Below are 18,826 nucleotides of genomic sequence, written 5' to 3'. Positions count from 1 at the left end.
AACATTAACCAGTACACAAAGACAGGAAGAAAGAAAATCCATGACACACAGATAAGCGAAATATTTAATGTCACTAAAGAGCACTCAGATTCTGCAAAATCCCATACTCAGAATGGAACCAAAGTACTAAAGAATATGAAATCATGCCTGTGGAGCTCAAAGAAAATGACAAAAAGGAAAAAGAAAAATTATTTTGAAAAAAATTCAAGCCACACAAGTTCCTGAAATCTAAGACCGAGATTTTATCAAATATTGTGACTTACCTTCCTTCATTAACAAGCTCAATAAAGGCAAGGCCAGCATTCTTCTGTATAGAGTTTTGCCACTCCTGGGGGGGAAAAAAGAATAGAAAACTGTAGCTGCAAAAAAACAAAACTAAGAAGAGACATTTTCAGCAACAAAAATCACACACTTTCTTTTCAGTTTTAGCAACTTACACCAGCATTAGCAAACATACAAGGCATTAATTGTGTGCTAATCAGGAAGCATGAATGCCATCATGAAGGAACAGGACAGGATTGTTTACTCAAGGTCATATTCTGTTGAGGGGTGAAGAAAATACAAAAACATCCCTCAAAGGACTCCGTCATTTTCTTTTGCTATGTCATGTGGTAATTCTGAACTTAGCCCAGTTCACTGATGCTTTTTGCCTTATTGAACCCTGATAATGCTAGAAAGTGTTTTACATTAATGCAAGGCTCATTCTTTAGACACGAATTTCTCTTATAGCTTCAAGTCTAGTTAGCATATTTGCTGAAAATAATCCTCACTTCAGCATCCCATAGCCATCTCTACTCATAAAAAATATCTGTTAACAATACAAATATTGCACCATAAACACACAAGTCTGTTTCAAAAAAATTTAACATATTTTTGACACACTGAAATGATGGTAGGGGCAGACAGACATGCACTGCACATTCCTTAAACGCAGCCGAACTCTGAATTACCACAAAATTCTACACCTCTTAAACACGTAGGTGGGTTTTGGTTGGTCCTCATAACAGACACAGTGGAAAGAAACCAACCCAGCTGACCTAGTACTGGGGCTTGTTTCCCTCATTTGAAAGCTGAGGAGAAATGGTTAACAAAAACACAAAGTAGATTTTCAGTCCTCGACCAAATAGGAACAAGTTGACCGAGTTGGAAATTAGGGTAGTAAATGTGTAAACCTTACATTTTGGCATAAATGTAGAGGCATTTGGATAAAACAGGACCAATACAGTTTTGATTTAAATTCTACACCTTTTCTAATCTAATACAAAAGACTGATTCTGCAGCAGACAGATTGTTAAGTTCCATGCACAGCTTCCTTAATTCTTTAGGCCTTGTTGTACGAAAAAATAATCCTAATGATTATCCACATCACATATCTATCACTATGGTTCTTTTCAAAAACCTCATCAGCTCCAAGGCAGGCAAAAAGTGCAAAACTGCAAATATGTCAGACTTCAAATTTCAGATTTCTGAAAGTAGGAGGTTTTGATATGCAGTGTCATAGCACAATTTTGCTGCTCAGTGTTGCAGAATTATCTCTCAGTGACACAAAGGTTTGATCAGACGCACACAAGAGCCACTAGAACAATGCTGTTTGTTTACAACTTAAATCCTGTCCACCCGCCCCACCCAAGAAAGATTTCCAAATTTGAAATGCATTGAAACGATTGTAACTGATCTCTCGAGGCTTGACGTGTTCCAGGCCCAACACAGTTTGACCACGTTTAAGCTGCAACAATGTAGTACAATTTTCAAGGAGCCAGAATTAAAAGTAGAATAATTGGAATTTGCGATGTATTCTTCATCATGAATTATAAATGTATTTCATTACTTTTTATGTAACTAGTTTATATGCATTAATAAAAAACCAGCATTCTAAGCACCGGCTAAGTTCCACTTCACATATGGGGTTTTGGGGTTTTTTGAGGCTACATCAAGAAGCACCCTTGGTCCTTACTGCTACATATATCTTACCAGTATTTCTCCCACCATCCTTCGCCCAGTTCTCCCCTATTACTTTCTTATGGCCACCACTGCATGACTTTGAGTTAGCCTGTAACTGTCTGAAGCGTTTTTAAGAAGCATTTATTCTAACGAAAAAAAAAAGCCTTTTAGTTTCTAATATTCTACACAAAATAACATATGCAAGTACTCCCTCTAAGAGTTTTTTCAATGTATTATCAGTTTCCAAATATTTAGCTTCATATGATTATAACAAACCATTCTGTTAGTTTAAATGTGAGAAAACTCAAGAAAAGCAGAATAATTTTTCCTTTTCTGACAGTGTCCATCTGCTGTTCCGCTTTTTAAAGAACTCACAATAACACTTGAAAATTTAATTGGTGAAGATGGAGGCTGCCAAAAGTGAAAAGAAAGTGCATTTATAATGATACTTTTCAGCATTTTTCTCTATATCAGACATCATCAAAGAAAGTGTTAGTCTAAACAATTTCATAAGTCACAGCTGAACACACCCTAAAGCTAATTTTAATAGCTGAAAGAAAAGACTAATGGTCTTCATCTTTCATGATCCATTCAATATTTCCCCACAGTATATGTTCACTCTCAAACAATTACACTCAGTATGCATATTGCATTATTATATCAACATCTTAGTTATCCATCTCCCAAAAGTATTAGGGAAAAAACATGTTAAAAGCTTCAAACTCAACCACTAATGCAACTAAATAACTACAAAACACATTTCAGCACTTTCCTAAGGAAGGACTGTAAGGGAAGATCAACAAAGTCAATAATTTCATACCTGTTCTAAGCTGTACTTAATTGACCAGCATTTCCTAGGGCTATAAATGTTTAGTAACTGAAAGACATAATCTAATTTTAATGTTTTTGGTCACTGTATACTCAATAGCGAAGCAGGGAAAAAAACAGAAGCATTAAACATTATCACAAATAGCTACAATGAAAAATAACCATTACAACAAAACAAACACATTTTATTCAAATACTATGTCTTATAAGGAGATTTCCTAACTCATTATTGTTTCACCTATTTCCTTAATAGAATCTATAAACAGCTCCATAAGTACTCTAGATAAAATGCAAGTACTATACCCTTTCCTGAAGTGGTGTTTTAAAATTAATCTGAATTATAATTTTGCATAGAATAACATATTACATTTACTTTATATACAACTCTGCCATAAGCAAAATTATATCCCAGTTCTCTATAGCTTTAATTTCATATCATCAACAAGTTTCATTAACAGATTCTTACTGCATGCACAAGGATCATTAAATGAAAACATTAAACAGTAGTGGTCTTAAACCCCTCCTTTCAGAAACTAATAATCTCCCTCAAGGTTGATATCATGACCTGTTGTCCCATTTGAGTCATGTTGGGGTTTTTAATCTATTTTACAGTGGGTTTTTTTAATTAACTCCAACTAATGATCACTCATATGACAGTACCAAGTGCTCTAACAAAACTCATAAATTACCACATTTACTTTTTGCTAGGAAATACAAACACCAACAAAATGCATTAGACCATAACCAACAATGAGATTAGTCTAGCAAATAGTCTTTAGTAATCGTACCTCCCATTTTATGTCATCGCAGCTACATGTATATGTAGTTAATTCAGTCTTCAGATGCATTTTAGAAGCCTTTTATATTACTTGGTCCTCATATTTCCTTTCTTAAAAATAATGTATGCCTCTAATCACATGGCATCATCAGATAAGTGAAGGTCCTTAAAAATTTCTGCCTTGAACTTGATTTTTCCAGTGCCATGTCTATTTTTTTTCCATTTGTTGTTGGCTTCCTACTCAGTCTGAGTATCCTTGTTCAGTTCTAACACTTCAGGAGCCTCTTATTTACCTCACACAGGCCTGGCCAAAAGCTTTTTCTACAAGCAGTAGATAGCAGGAGCCAGCTCCAAAACAAAGAATGCAGGTGGTTCTTTACACAAAGGATAAATATATTGATATTACTTAAATACACAGAAATTGCATCCAATTCAGAAAATACCTTGAGCAAAAAATAGCTGAAGAGTGGAAAAGTATTACACTTGCTTGTCCTATTTTATTCTTTTTGAATAAAAAAAGTGTGTCTATAGTTGGAGATAGGACAGACAACAAGCAAGGTGGAGCCTTTATCTAACCCAATATAACCATACCTAAACTGTAATCACTCAAACAAATGTCAAGAAAATTCTCTTGATTAAGATTTCTGTTGGTTTTCAATTTCAAGTGCTTGCCTGTAGTCAGCAAATGGACATATCCCTGCTCATCTGTACATTCTAAGGAAAAAAATATAATCACATTTCAAACAATTATGGCAGGAGGGTTGGACCTAGATGATCTTTAATGTCCCTTCCAACTCAAACCACTCTACCATTCTATGAATTACCCCAAAATATACATTCTTCAAGCTATATAAAAACATTTGGAAGACCAACCCATCACCTGGTCTGATGGCTAACAATTAAACATGGATCTTTAGAACAGAATATTTAGACCATTTGCAATATATGAAAACTGCTCTATTCTCAACTGTAACGAACTGCACTACTGCTTTCATTCATGTACACATACACTTGCATGCTCCTTAATAATTCCTTTTTCTCAGAAACGTAAAAAAACATCATTCTAACAAGTTTAACACATTCTACAATTAAGAACTATATCTAGCAGTTGAAACACACACTAGTAAGCAGGGGAAAAAAGGAGCAAATTCTTTGTTAATCCATCCTTCCCATAATGCCGGTGGAGTTTTAATAATTTATTTTGGTTATGAAACAAAGGAAAAGGATGACTTTGGTACTGACAACTATGAATGGAGCACTAAGGAGCAGGGTGGGAAAATGTGTTAACATATGACTAGGAGACATATTATATCCTAGAGTAAAGGTCAAATCTGCATGAAAAACTTGTTCATAGAGAGATATACTAATCTTTAAGTGCCTAAAGTAAACTATCAAGAACTTTTCAGCAGTGTTTGCACTTGGTGTCAGCACTCTCTCAGCACCACATCCACTACAGGCTTGAATGAACTCAGCAATAAAGAACATATAGTGAAAAGTAGATTATATCTCAGTTGGGTTCTTCATAATTAAAAAAAGTTTGACTGCATGTTAAGCAGAATATCTGCAAACATAAATTACTTCTAAAGATTGAAGCATGCTTAAATTATTTTAATCTACAAAACACCATTGAAAAAATTAAAATCAAAATGGAATTATGGGAAATCATATCTAGAAATTATGTAGTCATTTAGTATCAAAATTAGCACATGCCAAGTAATTATGAAAGAGAAACATTTGGCAAAGATGTGACACAAATTAAGACTAGCACAAAAATACATTTGAGACAAAGTTATCCAGTATACATACAGACATATCTGTATGTTCAAATAAAATTTAAGATTACAGATAAATAATGACAGAACTATCAGAAACTGACAAAGAAAAAATAATTTCAATAACTGTATCCATGGCCTTTTCTCTACAGAACATCACCACTGTTGCTGAATCCTGACACAAAGTGAGAACTTGCAAAAATATTTACTACTCTCCTAAAAATTCTGAACCCCTTGTCAGGGGCAAAACCTTATCAAACAGGCTTGGATTTATTGAAATTTAAACAAAGGTTTCCCTATGAAAGGTTTAACATTGCATCTATGTAACAAGCCAAGCTATCTCACCAATCAATACAGAGGTTTTGATTTCAATAAGGGTGATAAAAGTTACTCTAACCCTGGCCAGCTACAAGCTCTCAACAGATGATCATCATTAGGCCTCTATCGGGCTTCCACATACTCAGGCTGTACAAATGTGTCCTATTAGTACATGGTCTGTCTGTTTGGCAACTCTGGTCCTAAGACAAATGGCAGCTGCTGCCCTTCAAGGTCTGAAGTCAAGTCCTCAGGGAATCTAAAAGCCCAACTGGAAAAATCAAGGCCTGTTCATTAGAGACTGCTCCAGGGGAAACTTGCAAGGCTGCCATTAGAACTATATAAAAGAGCTAATTATTTTTATAAGACTTTTAAAACTATCAAACACACTCAGTTATAATAAAAAGTATTTACTGCTGGCATTCCATTTAAAAGACATTGCTTTTTGTCAAAAAATCAGCTAGTGACAGTACACAACTGAAGTCTTTGTATTAAAAATTTTAATGAGTCTGCTAGGAGAAAGTTGTGTAAAAATGAACTAGATGAAATAGCTTCTCCAGTGAAGGTATAACACCAAGCCTGCTGTTGTGGGAAAATATCCCAAACACACTCATATCTAACTAATGAACTATAAAGGTGGGCTGAGGTTGTGCGTCTGTAACTATCTACCCCTGAAAAAGACGAGAAATTCAAGAAACAAACACGTTCAGTGTTTCTAAACAGACTGAAAAGAACAAATAACATTCTTGTTTCAAGCCTATGCTGTTAAGGAACAACTGAACATGCTGCAGTACACTTGTGTATTGATAGATCAGTCAGAAAGGCACAGGACCCACTTGGTATCAAACACTAAGATTGAGCAGGAAAAAAAATGGAAACTAAAAGTGTTTCAGTATTTTTCCTCTGAAAAAACACAGAAACAAAGATTATAATAACAATTGCTAGTTTCATAAAACATACTCTGGGGAAAAGCTGGAACATGACCTTTTTTTTAAATTCATAACTACATAATTGTTTACTATTTTAACTATGAAACTGAATCAAAGTTTCTTATACCGAAATATTTTCCCAGCTGCACAGCATGACAACACTGTATCGAATTCTAATGTTATAACAGATCACCGGTATAGAGTATTTATTACAAATCTTTTAAAAGTGCTATATGAAATTCATTAGTGTTCCTTAATCAATTCTTGGACCAACATGCACATTTAGCTTCCGACAGCCTAATTCAAAAAAGCAATTACAACCCTAGTCCTTATGTAAAAGGACAACAGAAAGAAGCTATGTTAAACCAGTTTAAAAGAATGAAAATGTAAAGAAAACAGATTAGGAATGATTTATATCAATGCCTAGTGCTGAAGTTAATTACAAGTAACCCAATAAAATAGTGCCTTTATTATTGTACAGCAAGTAATAACCCTAGACGCAGAAAACAGAACTCTTTGCCGACTTTTGCATGCTCAATTCCACAGCACACTACATTAAGAATTAAAGAAGTAGTAAATAAGCCATACAGAAACAGCAGGTTTTTAACTAAAAGCAGAAGACTCCCCTGCTGTTTAACCATGTGGGTTACTCCATGTAAACAGAGCTTCCTATAAACTAGCATTATGTTGTTAGTGGTAAATGCCTAAAACTATAATGAGAGTTTAATTTCAATACTTAAAACTTTGAGTTCAACTCACAGTAAGTTTTTATAGATTCTGAAAATAAATTATACACATATAGAGCTGGAGTAGTTTGCATACTTAAGTACTAGATTCTTCAGTAAAAATGCTGCATTAAAAACTGTCAGCTTTTTAGATAATGCCCTTTATGCTATGAGATTACTCTCAAAGTGACAACTGTTTTCTCTACAAACTATGCGAATCTATCCTAAAAAATACAGTTTCATGTAAGACACAGAGCATAAAATGTTGCAGCATATACAATCTTTAACAATTACGTACAGCCAGAAAATCTCGAGATAGGTTGCAGTTGTCATAATTTATGCTGATACCAAATATTCTTAAAACAAGATTTTAACAATAAACAAAAACTTAAACAACCTAATCTGAAAGGTCATATAAAATTATGAAAATATCACTATCTGAATAAATAAAAACTATATCAATAATAACTATCACAGCATAAAAGGCGCATATCATCACCACTCAAACCTAATTTTTGTATCTAGTTTCTAAAAAGTAGGAAAAACTGGGGAAAAATTAAATGAGCAATCACTGATTTCAGATCCACAGTTTCTGATGTAGGAAGCAATTTGCCCGGGCAGCTACTCTCTTACTCTCTCCCACTAGTAGGCTGTTGCCATGACTCCTCATGAAACAAAATTAGGGGTCAGGTTTGAGTTCATCTAGAAGCAAACCTTTTCCACCGCAGTTTCCTCTTCAGGTTCTTTAACCATCGGCTGTTTTCAAAGTCAAGATGAAAGACTAGCTTCAGAAAGAATAGGAACAGGAATCTTAAAAATTAGTTGAGAAATCAAAATGCCAAGTAGTTCTGTAAACACGCAGCAATGGAAAGTATGAAGCTGTGAGTTAAAGGAGATGAGACAGAAAAACAAAAGTGAGGAAAAGGAACAACACAAGATTAACAAAGGGAAGAGATCCAAATAATGGCATTGAAGTCACAGCAACATTTTTTATGAATAAAGGCAAATAAATTGAGGAATAGCAAGAATATAAGGCAACTGACTCTTGATTTCATTGTTTTTTTAACTTTGATTGTCATTTGAGATTTTGTAAAAGCACAGAATGGAAAAAAATTGGCTTTCAAGGTAGACTACTAATTATAAGGACAAGAAAATCACAGCACAGTCACTGCTGCACAGTTGCACTAGTAGGGATGGACTGATCCCACCCATAGCAACATTCATCATCACCACCAAATAGCAGCAACCTTCTTGCTCAGTATTTTTAGCTTTAAATAAATGAATTTAACTAGTAAAAGAACTCAGTAATATACACAGTGTACACTGGTTTTGGAACCACAAGCCCCTTTATACAGCAGGTGGATTGGAACTAGATGATCTTTAAGGTCCCTTCCAACCCAAACCATTCTACCATTCAATGATTCTGCATTATTCTTTTCCCCAAATGTAGCTCAGTTTCTATTTAAACTCTCATAATGATGCACGCAAACGATAGCCAAGATTCCCACCATCATTGTACCTTTGAGGGAATGGAAATGAAGCATGTAAGCCAGTCCCAGCTCTTCATTCAAAAGACAGGATATGTCCAAACCTGTCCTTTGTTATTCCCTTGAGCAATCCTATCCTAATGCAGATCTTTTCTTAAAAGATTTAGAGAAAACGAAGCTAACTCAAATAACAAAAAAAAGGTAGAAAAACTAATGCATCTCTTCCATCATGCTCTACTTGCACACTCCTCTCCCTTCCTCATCCTGTATCTCTTGTCTTCCTTTAGACTAAAATATAATACACAACACACCGCAACACAGGAGTCTATTTTCATGTTTCCCTACATGTTGCTACAATAAACATGATAAATAGTAATTTTCTGCTCCTTTCTTTGCAAATCCTCCCCTGCACTCATCAAGTGAATTTTCCAAAAGAAAAATATAACCATTTTAATTAGAAGTTCAAATAAATATCTTCATAACTATTCAAAGAGTACTGGAAAATTCAGTTGGTTCTTCTGAATCAAATGTGGCTCAGAACTAGGATCTAACGCTTAACAGACATGCACCTCAGTATCATGATTTCTACATAATCTGAATTATGAGTTTTTAGTAAGTTAAACAAGTTATTTATTGGAAGATTAGTGCATCATCAACAAACTTTGATGACACAGGCATTTTCCCAGTTGCAAAAATATCCAAAAAGGCACAGATGAATATAAATAAGGCTAAAAGTTAAACAGTAAACTGAAGAGCACCACTATGCAAAGTTTCTCCTGGTAGAACTTTAAGTAAACAGCACTTCTCCCCAAATCATAAGTTCCTTAAGCAGTGTCGCTTGGAAACAGAGATAACATTATTTCATTTATGAACACGAACAAAAAAAGTTCACATATTCGTAATTAGTATTAAATCAGCAACAAGGATTGCTGCTCACTGAACTTTCCATAATCTCATACCCCTCCCCTCACCTAAACCTCTTTTCATAGTCTCAAATTAAACAGACTAGCTGTAAAACAGCAGGGTGTCAAATTAAAGCACACTTTATTTTCAGAGGTCTCCACACTTCGCGGCTGACTTCCTGTCAGGAAGAGTTCCATTTCAGTGCAGAGCCCCATCAGCAGGGAGCTCACAGAATTAAGTGCCAGTTGATATTACTTTGTTTTGCATTTACCACCCATGAGAATATTGTTCAAAGATCTAGTTATAAAGTCAGCATGGTATCATCCTTCTGACTAGACTGCCAAGCCACAGGGTGTGCTCTCACTGCACAAAACTCACCTTAAATGGTGGTGTTTTTTTAAGACCTAGTGTGCTGGCGAAGCAACAGGATGCCTTTTTTCTTCAGAAAAGTCTTGCTTCTGTAGCTAAATTATGTTCCCTTAGTTTTGAACATCTGCAGCAGTGTACATTCATAGAAATGAAGCTGTCCCATTCCCCTATCACACCCCCATGAGTCACACTTACATTAGACAATCCACACTCCTCCCTAGACATAAAAATGCATACATTAATCAAACAAAGTCCCAGTAACACACCTTTAAAGGTTATTATTTTTAGCTGTAGAGGATATGTTTTCCATTAAACTCACACCAACACCTTGTCCTGGATTCCTGACCAAATGCAAATCATTTTCAATTCATAAGAAAATTTTTCTTCATATGAGCCTATACTATTTGAAAAGTCTATAGAACAACCACTAAAGATTGCACTTGATTAAAAAAAAAAAAAGAAACTCTGGGAGGGAAAATCCTCATTTTCCCACAGAATTCTGTTTTAGTAAGGAGAACTTAGAAAAAGTTCACCTCTCTCCACTCCAGTGTGGTAAACTATTTCTAAGAATGGTTTTGCGGTTTTTAACCCTATCTTTTATTCTTCTACCCCAAGCTTGCAAGTCATGTTGAATTCTCCAAGTGTCTTGTCCCAAGAAACAAAACTTCATATCAGTCCACACAAAAATATCATGGCTTTAACACACCTATCCATTTGTAGCTCTCCGAACACCTTCTTAGTCTAATACATAGCACTTGAACATCTTGATTTTACATATAGATGTATTTTTTTAATTTTTGTTCAAAACCACAATTACTTCCCACAAAGAAGCTGTGTAGTATGAACCAAAAAACACTGGCTCATTCACACTATTTTTCTCAGTTTGCAGTTGATATGGCCTGCTTTTGTTGAACACTTCAAAGTACAGTGGCTGCAAACTGCAGAGGGCATTTTCTAGTGGGTCTAGAGCAGGCCTAGACTAAACAACCATTTACACTATTGCATTGACCATTATTTATATCTAATATGCAGGAACATCAACTCCATTTAATGAATGTATAATATACCATACATACTTATGTTTTTCTCATACTAAATGTAACACATCATAGTTTTTGCTCATCTTAAAATCCCACATCGTACAATTCATCTGCAAACTGGAGAATGAGTAAACCTTTAAAACATCCTCCTATACTAAGTATTATGGAAAGATATAAGGAGGTAAAGCCAAAATACTAGCTCACACACTTTAACTACTGTGACTATTACCTGCCAGGATATAACTATCAAGTGGTTATTGCATCATGAAGTCAAGGGAAGGTCACTTATTATTCATGCACTATTGGCAAATTATTCTCATTACATTCTAACCTATTTCCACACTTAAGGTAAAAGCAAAGTTATAAACTTCTTTGATTTCTACTACTCAGCAAACTGTCAATACACATCCACCCACTTCACAGAATATTGTTTTTTGCATGAGTCTATAAAAATTAATTTTTTTAAAATTTAGCTAGTGATGGACACAGACATTTTAAATGGCCTATCTGTAAGCCATGCTAACAGCAAATAAAGCACATTATTCCTGAAGCCAACAGTGATATCTAAGAGAAAAGACAGAGTTTAAACAGATCTTAAGCGTAGTGAAGTGTGAACTTTAGTAATCATTAAGAGTTTGAAATAAACTCCTCTTTAAACATATTAGGGTGCTCTCTAAGCAATTCCATGGAACTCAACAGGCTAAATATTGCAGGCAATTACAGGCAATTAAAATTTCAAACAATTTAGAAAGCAACAAAAAATTGAAGCAGGAATGACGTTCCAAGAGGCAAGTTTTACATTATCCTGAGGTTTCACACAGACTGTATTACAATAATCCAGTTTTAGAGAGACAAAATCTACATACTGCTTAAGTCAAAGAAAAAAAAATACATTCAGCTAATTTAAATGTAATTTCAACATACTCCAGTTCAAAGAAAAGGTTTTCCCAGCTGTTTCCATTTATTTCAATCTTATCAGATTTGCACTTCAGATAGTTATCTGCCAAACTGATCTCCAGTTTCAAACACTTTGAATGCATAACACAGTTCAATGAAGCAAGGAGCAAAATATCCATAGCACACATAATCCATTTGTAGTTATTCCAAGTACTCTGCTCAGTGACATATACCAAGTATGAAAGTAGTCAATATAAGTTTTCAGTACCCAAAGGGAAATCCTCAGTGATGGAAGAAAAACTTCCACTTAGGAAGGAAAGAAGTTATAGCATGCATAAACCCACAGATATATCTCATGTAAGGAAGAAACCAAGCGATCTAGACAACAGATCTGTGAGAAGGAAACTTACTGAAAAGATAGTATCTAAAATCCAAGCAATAAAGGACGGCATTCAAGGAGTCTGGATTCCACAGCCACATCTTCCAAAACTTTCATTCACTTTCTCCAGAGTTAATCCTACTGACCAGTAGTCAAACAACTCACTGTGTTTATATCAAGTGTCTTGCAATGCAGGCGAAGGCAGAAGCCCTAAGACCTTACAGAAAAGAGCTGATGTCTTCATATATCAACAACCAAAGAAGGAAACGGCAATTGAGAAGAACACAGATGAATCACAGTGTTGCTTTTACAGATTGAGAGAGCTTAATTTCTTTCAAAACTGGACTCTTCGACATGTCTGGTAAATGCCCCTAAGCTGCTGGACTACTAGCTACTTTGGGAGGATATGTTGAAATTTTTCCTCTGATAGATTATTCTACCTGGTGATAATAATAATTGTTACCTGAAACACCAGTTGAAACTTAAGCCCCTTCTGTCCCAGGAGAGCACTTCGAGAGCATAGCCCCTGGCTACTGTGGAATCTCCCTTCCCCTCTCTCTCTAGTTCTGACCACAGTCTCCACTCTGCAAAACTAAGGCATTGTAGATTAAAATACACCTTGCAGGGGGGAAAGAATAGCAAGAGTTTTGGAGGAGGAAACAGTTTATGATGTAAAACCTCTTCACTGAAAATATCCTGAAGTAGCACTGAACATAAAGCTTAATAGACATTTCCCAGCTACTTTCCATCCAACAGCATCCTAAAGAAGATTAGGATAAGGATCTTCCATTTTGTGTTTCAGTTACAAGGGCCATGTAATATTTGTTACTAAATTGCATTGGGAACATCCTTACTGGTGCTTGCATAACAAATAATAACATGTCTGGCAATCCCATATTTTCAAATGTTATGATTTACACAGTTTCATTAATATGCCTGGTTTCCCTTGGGATGAATCACATCTGAGGTGGTTTAAGAATCCAAATAATCCATAGCAGAGCAAGGTGATCTTGAATATTCACTTACTACCACAGCCACCTTATCTCTACAAAAATCTAGGCTATCAAATATTCTCCCAATCTTCACATTCTTCAAAAGAGCACAAGTGTATCTCAATACAGTGCCTTCATACTAAACTAGAAACACTGAATACTTCATAGCTTTGCAAGGAAAGTTAGCAATACAAGGCAAACACCTGTGGGCATGATTCATGCAACATCGTTTTCTGAACTTCATTTAGACTTTGGTAAATTCTTTTTTCTATTTTTATTTGTAAGGATCTAAATCATTTTCATTTGCCTAACAAAGTTTTGGTTCTAACCATTGCTTTCATTTTATCATGAAAGCAATCCATCATTGAAGTGTCGTGGGTTTTTTTCAACTCAAATACAGCTACATGAATCTTTGATAAAGACAAAGATCCTATTTGCAGAAGTTCACACTATATAAAAAGAAAAAAGAAAACCTTCCAACTCCCAATATTTTCTAAATGCCTTCTAAAAGAAAATTAGAGCATGTATTACAGTTGATAGAAAATCATGTGACAGCTTACAAAATCCCCACAAAATCTACCCTCTATGCCAAAACATATACATTTTTTTAAAAATCACATCTATAAATGGAGATCAAATGCTTTTTAAACTTATTTTCAGCTTTTATAACATAAAGTGATTAGATGGAAGAACATTACTGTGATTAAAATGTCATCATCTAACACTTGGGGCACATAAAAAGTACTCAAACAGCATTTATTCTCTTCATATCTAAACCAGGATATTGTTAAGAGTTTTGATGAATCTGTTGAGTTCAGCTGCCATGGCATCATAGTGACATCAGTCTTTAGCTAACATACACCCAATTCAATTAAAACTTCATAGCAATCACTACAGTTATCCATCACATCAAATAGCACTTAAAAGTAAATTAGGAACCAGTGCAGATCATGGAGCATCAGCATAAAGTGTTCTCTCTGCAAGCAACTGAAAACCTGCCATCTTCTGCATCAACTAAAATCTCCAAGTAATTCAAAGACTTACCACATTTTAGAACACGCTGCAGAAATCCATTCCTGAGAGAATGAATTTGGATCACTGATGCAAAGCTTTTTTTTTTTCTGAGCAGAGGATACCCATAAAAGCCTGAAGATCCTAATGCAATCCCACAAACACTGAAGTAATGGGGTGGAAGCAAAAGGAGGGTGTGAGAAAATTCTGCTGAAAAAATCCAAATCGTAACTATTATCTTATTGCTCTCCCTTAGGGAAAATAATGCTATCATCCTGTTTGTACGGGTGCATGACTGCATGGCACAGGTTGATATTGCTCAAATAATTAAGATTCCTTATCAAAGTAAGAGATATGATATGACCAAGATACTGCCCATGCAAGAGATGTAACCGACTTCTTTAGGAGCAACAGAATCCATTCAAGAAGGGGTTTAGTAGCATATGAAAGATCATACTAAAGAAATACCTCAGGCAAAAATTTCACCACTTAACCAATGGTAACTGGACTAGAAAAAAAGAGAGCTGAAGACCCGTAAGTTTCCCTACAGAGGCAGTAAGACCAGCTTTCACAGTGTAATTTTTTTCTGCTTTAATACTACTGATCAGCCTCTGCTGTATTTTTAAAATGCACGTGGTACGGCCCTGGATCATGCTTTTCTCGCCAAAAAATAACTCCAAAACCTATCAGCACAGGACATTTTCAGCCATAATCATATTTCATTGGGCCATATGAGCAGATGCTATCTCTGCACACAAAAACATCTGGAGTACCAGGGTTTATGCTTCTCTCTTCCACCTCCTCATGAAAGATATATCTTATCAAGGCCCAGTATACATTTAACAGCTAAGGGTATGTAGTTATACTGCAATATATCATATTAATATTTCTCAAAGATAAATTATATTGAGCTTAAATGTATTAAAACATTGGTCCTGGTTTTATATATGCTATGAGCTATCGGGAATGTGCCTTTAGTCCTTTCGAAACAACACTGGACAGAGGAAGGAGGAACCAAGAAGATTATACAAGAGTTGAACAGTATGAGTCATCTAAGTTTAGATTCAGTAGAAAAAAAGCTCTTAAGTCAAAGATGACTCTGACAAGAACCATCCAATTAGTTCTCTTACACATATTCCACTGGAGATTCAGTTGATTTACTACAGAAAGAAGCATTTTTCAAGTGTCAAAGATTTTGTAAATTCACAGGCATCAAGGAAAACTATGGAACCTATTTTGTACCATTTCACCTTGGAGCTACAATAACAGGATGAATGTTTCATGCATGTGAGCAAGAAAGAAATATTTTTAATCCCTTCATGAGAGAGTAGGGAAGATCACAGCTGTTCCTACTTGTATTTCAAGAAAATATCTGACAAATGAAAGGAAGTACGGTAGCATATTTGCTTTAGGGATATGCACTCAATTCATACAAGCCCCCTTTGCGTTTTAGGCACAAAGTCCTTTTAGATGAAAATGCTTTCTTTGGGAGTGACATCAGTTTCCCCATGTAGAAGTCTTGTCTCACAATTGCACATGAGCACCTTCAACATCCTGATGTCACTCATTTAGAAGGGATAACAGAAGCAGGACTTCTCTCTTTTGGCTGGTTTAATTACCCCGACAGGATGCCAGGCCAGACGAGATGGTGCTTCTAGGTTCACTGTACTGTATGCATTTCTGATAAATGGGAAAAGAATAGATGACCTGGCAGAAGGCTCAGACAATAACATGTGATTTACAGGACATGAATGCAGCTACTATAAGATTTATCTGACAGCCCTCTCCGATAGTGGACTGTTGAGTATCCGATGGAATGATTTCTAGTCTGGAAAGTCTGCTACTGAGTAGCCATACACATTATTTATTTATTAGATGTTTTGGGTTGAAACCATTTTTAAATGATGCACTTCACAATGCTCAGCCATAAATTTAGTTTTAAACCCTAGAAGGGAGGTAGTGTTATTGGAATGTGTGTCAGACTGAATTAGGATGAGCAACACAACGCTTTTATAAAGTGGCCTTGAATGCAACGTCGATTCTTTCAAAAATGATATTAATGTCAAATAAGCAGGAACACTTTGCAGTAATATTAAATGAAGGATTCTTTATGTTTTGATAGATTTATAGAAATGTAAGTACACACAGAGAGACACGTCTCAAAATGTAGTGTGTCTATCAAAAAACTGGTTTTGTCTTAGGAAAAGCCTTTTGTGTGTATCTCAAACCACCTGTTTCTCTTTTTGCCTTTGTTAAATAGAAAGCAATAGACCAACATGCAAACACTAAACAAATACAAAAGCAATGTTTTTTTTCCATATGCCTAAATATATGAAATTTAAGCAAGAAAAGAAATTCACCACGTGTCACAAATAGCTCCACAGAACGGTACCTCTTCCTTTTTTAAAAAAAACACTTCACATAGGAAAGAGCTTTATTTTCACAATTTTATGAAAAAATTACTTGTGCGATATTATTATGCCATTTTGCACTTCTGAGGAAAAAAAAAACCATATTTCAGCCACAAATCTAAATAAACATCAGGAAAAAGTCAGATGTTTAAGAAAAAATGATCCAATGGCTTACACTGGATATACAATGTTTAAAATGAATTTTGAGAAGAGGTTATCGTAAAAACACCAAAGATTAATCAAAGCAATCTTTCAATTTCATAAAGTGATGGCTGACAAATTTGTGAAGTTTTAAATCAAATTTGCAGATACTTACTTTGTAACTATGCCACATTATTTATGTGATTAAAAACTGTTTTTTGACCTGATCTTTTGATCTTTGGCACTTCATCCTCTCCATCTCCTCTTAAAAATTAATTAAAATTTTAGCAAAAGGATATCACTTCATTTCCCACCCTATCTTGCAGGGGGGAAAAAAGAAAAGAAAAAGAAAAAAAAAAAAGGAAAAAATCAATCAAGCTCAACCCCATCTCCTCCCAGTATCTCTAAAATGTCGGCTTGAAATTCAATTTCATATCTCTCAAGCTTTCATGTAGCAAAAGACAGTTCACTTCTTAACAAAATAAATCACTTCTGTGATTGCCATGCTGACCTCTTTGAATTAGGAAAATTCAAAGTGAAAAATGTAATTATCACCCCAGAACAATCTGTATACATCTGGAGCTAATTTTAGATTCATTTCTCACATCATTTTTCATATTCTGCCAAAAATTACAGCTGCTATGCAACTTTAGAAAGACTTTGAGGTCTTTGCGACTTTATTGGTTTATTTCTACTATTTCACAAAGAACAACCCCGGTCTCTGCAACCAGCACTGCTAAGCAATCACGAGAGCTTCAATTTGATTAGATTAGCATTAAGTGGCATTGTGACACATATGACAAATAGATGCATTAGAGCACGTCATTTATTCCTCGTCCTTTCCACTTCCCAAAACCAAACAAGTGACGTACAGTACAGAGCACAACATGATTTTAAGAAAGATTAGATTACCCTACCAAAAAAAGAGGGAAAGGTCAAGCACTAATTATTGATACAAGCAGCATGGATACTGAAAACTAATTTTTTAAAATGGTAATACCAAGCTGTCAGATACATATTTAATACTCAGATTAGTTCTACTCTAGCACTTTAATGAATGAACAGTAAAATTTGCATACGGATTTCTCGGTAGCAAAGATTCTTTTCTAATCTAAATCAGCTGCAAGTTCATATTCTAGAAGTTGTGAACAACGTTCACTTCCAGTATTGCCATATGTAAAATAACAATCTCTAAATTCCAAAAGTTCCAAAAGGAATATTAAATTCCTTTCAGGGTAAAAAGATATTGTATTTCCTGAGGAAGACGGAAAAGTAGGTGAGCAAAGTTCTAGTTACATTCATTAATAATAACCTCACTAGAAAACATAACTACTCTTCACTAGTTCATTGTAAAATCTATTAGGTGTAATCTCCAGAAGTAATTGTTCTTATTGCACTTTATTGACAATGCAGACTATCGATTTTTCACACCTTCTATGATTCTTTCATTTGTATTCATGAAATGTCTATCAGCACACTCTAAATAAATTTGGCAATATAGGCACTAAAACGAATAAATCGATGTGAAGAAACATTAATTTTGCATTATCCTTATTCGTCAGGCAAGCAAACCATAAGGGTTGTAAATGAAGGTCAAAGGTTTTGAAATGGGTCAGAACCCTTGACCTCCAGACCAATACCATTCCCATTAAAAAAGGCTATTTTAAAGTTTTAAGTAGGGGAATTTACTACCAGAAAGGTATAATTTTTAAGGCACCAAAAGAAAGGCTCAATAAAAACAGTCTTCCGTTTAATTACAAAAAAAAAGAAAACAAGAAACCCCAAAAGAAAATCTAATTAATACAGCATACACAATTTAAAGTTCTTTAGGCTCTGGCTCTTTTCTAACCATGGGAACAGGCCACTTCTTAAATATCTAAAATCACTTTGCCTTTAGGAGTGGAGAAT

At 35.0% G+C, this 18,826-nt stretch overlaps 1 protein-coding gene across 2 annotated transcripts in view; it reads right to left on the bottom strand.

Annotated features, from left to right (window-relative positions):
- Window positions 1-18,826, bottom strand: part of LRBA (LPS responsive beige-like anchor protein) — a 402,048-nt gene that overhangs the window by 270,786 nt on the left and 112,436 nt on the right. For both annotated transcript variants that reach the window (XM_039391039.1, XM_039391040.1), the window contains one exon: window positions 264-328. In XM_039391039.1, coding sequence (XP_039246973.1) covers window positions 264-328 — 65 coding nt within the window. The remainder of the gene's footprint in view (window positions 1-263; window positions 329-18,826) is intronic.

This window comes from Pipra filicauda, unplaced genomic scaffold (assembly GCF_003945595.2).
Source record: "Pipra filicauda isolate LSUMZ 115617 unplaced genomic scaffold, ASM394559v2 scaffold8_size5757611_pilon, whole genome shotgun sequence".
Taxonomy (NCBI): Eukaryota; Metazoa; Chordata; class Aves; order Passeriformes; family Pipridae; genus Pipra; species Pipra filicauda.
The sequence above is the reverse complement of the archived record's forward strand: the minus strand, read 5'-3'. Positions and strand labels throughout refer to the sequence as shown.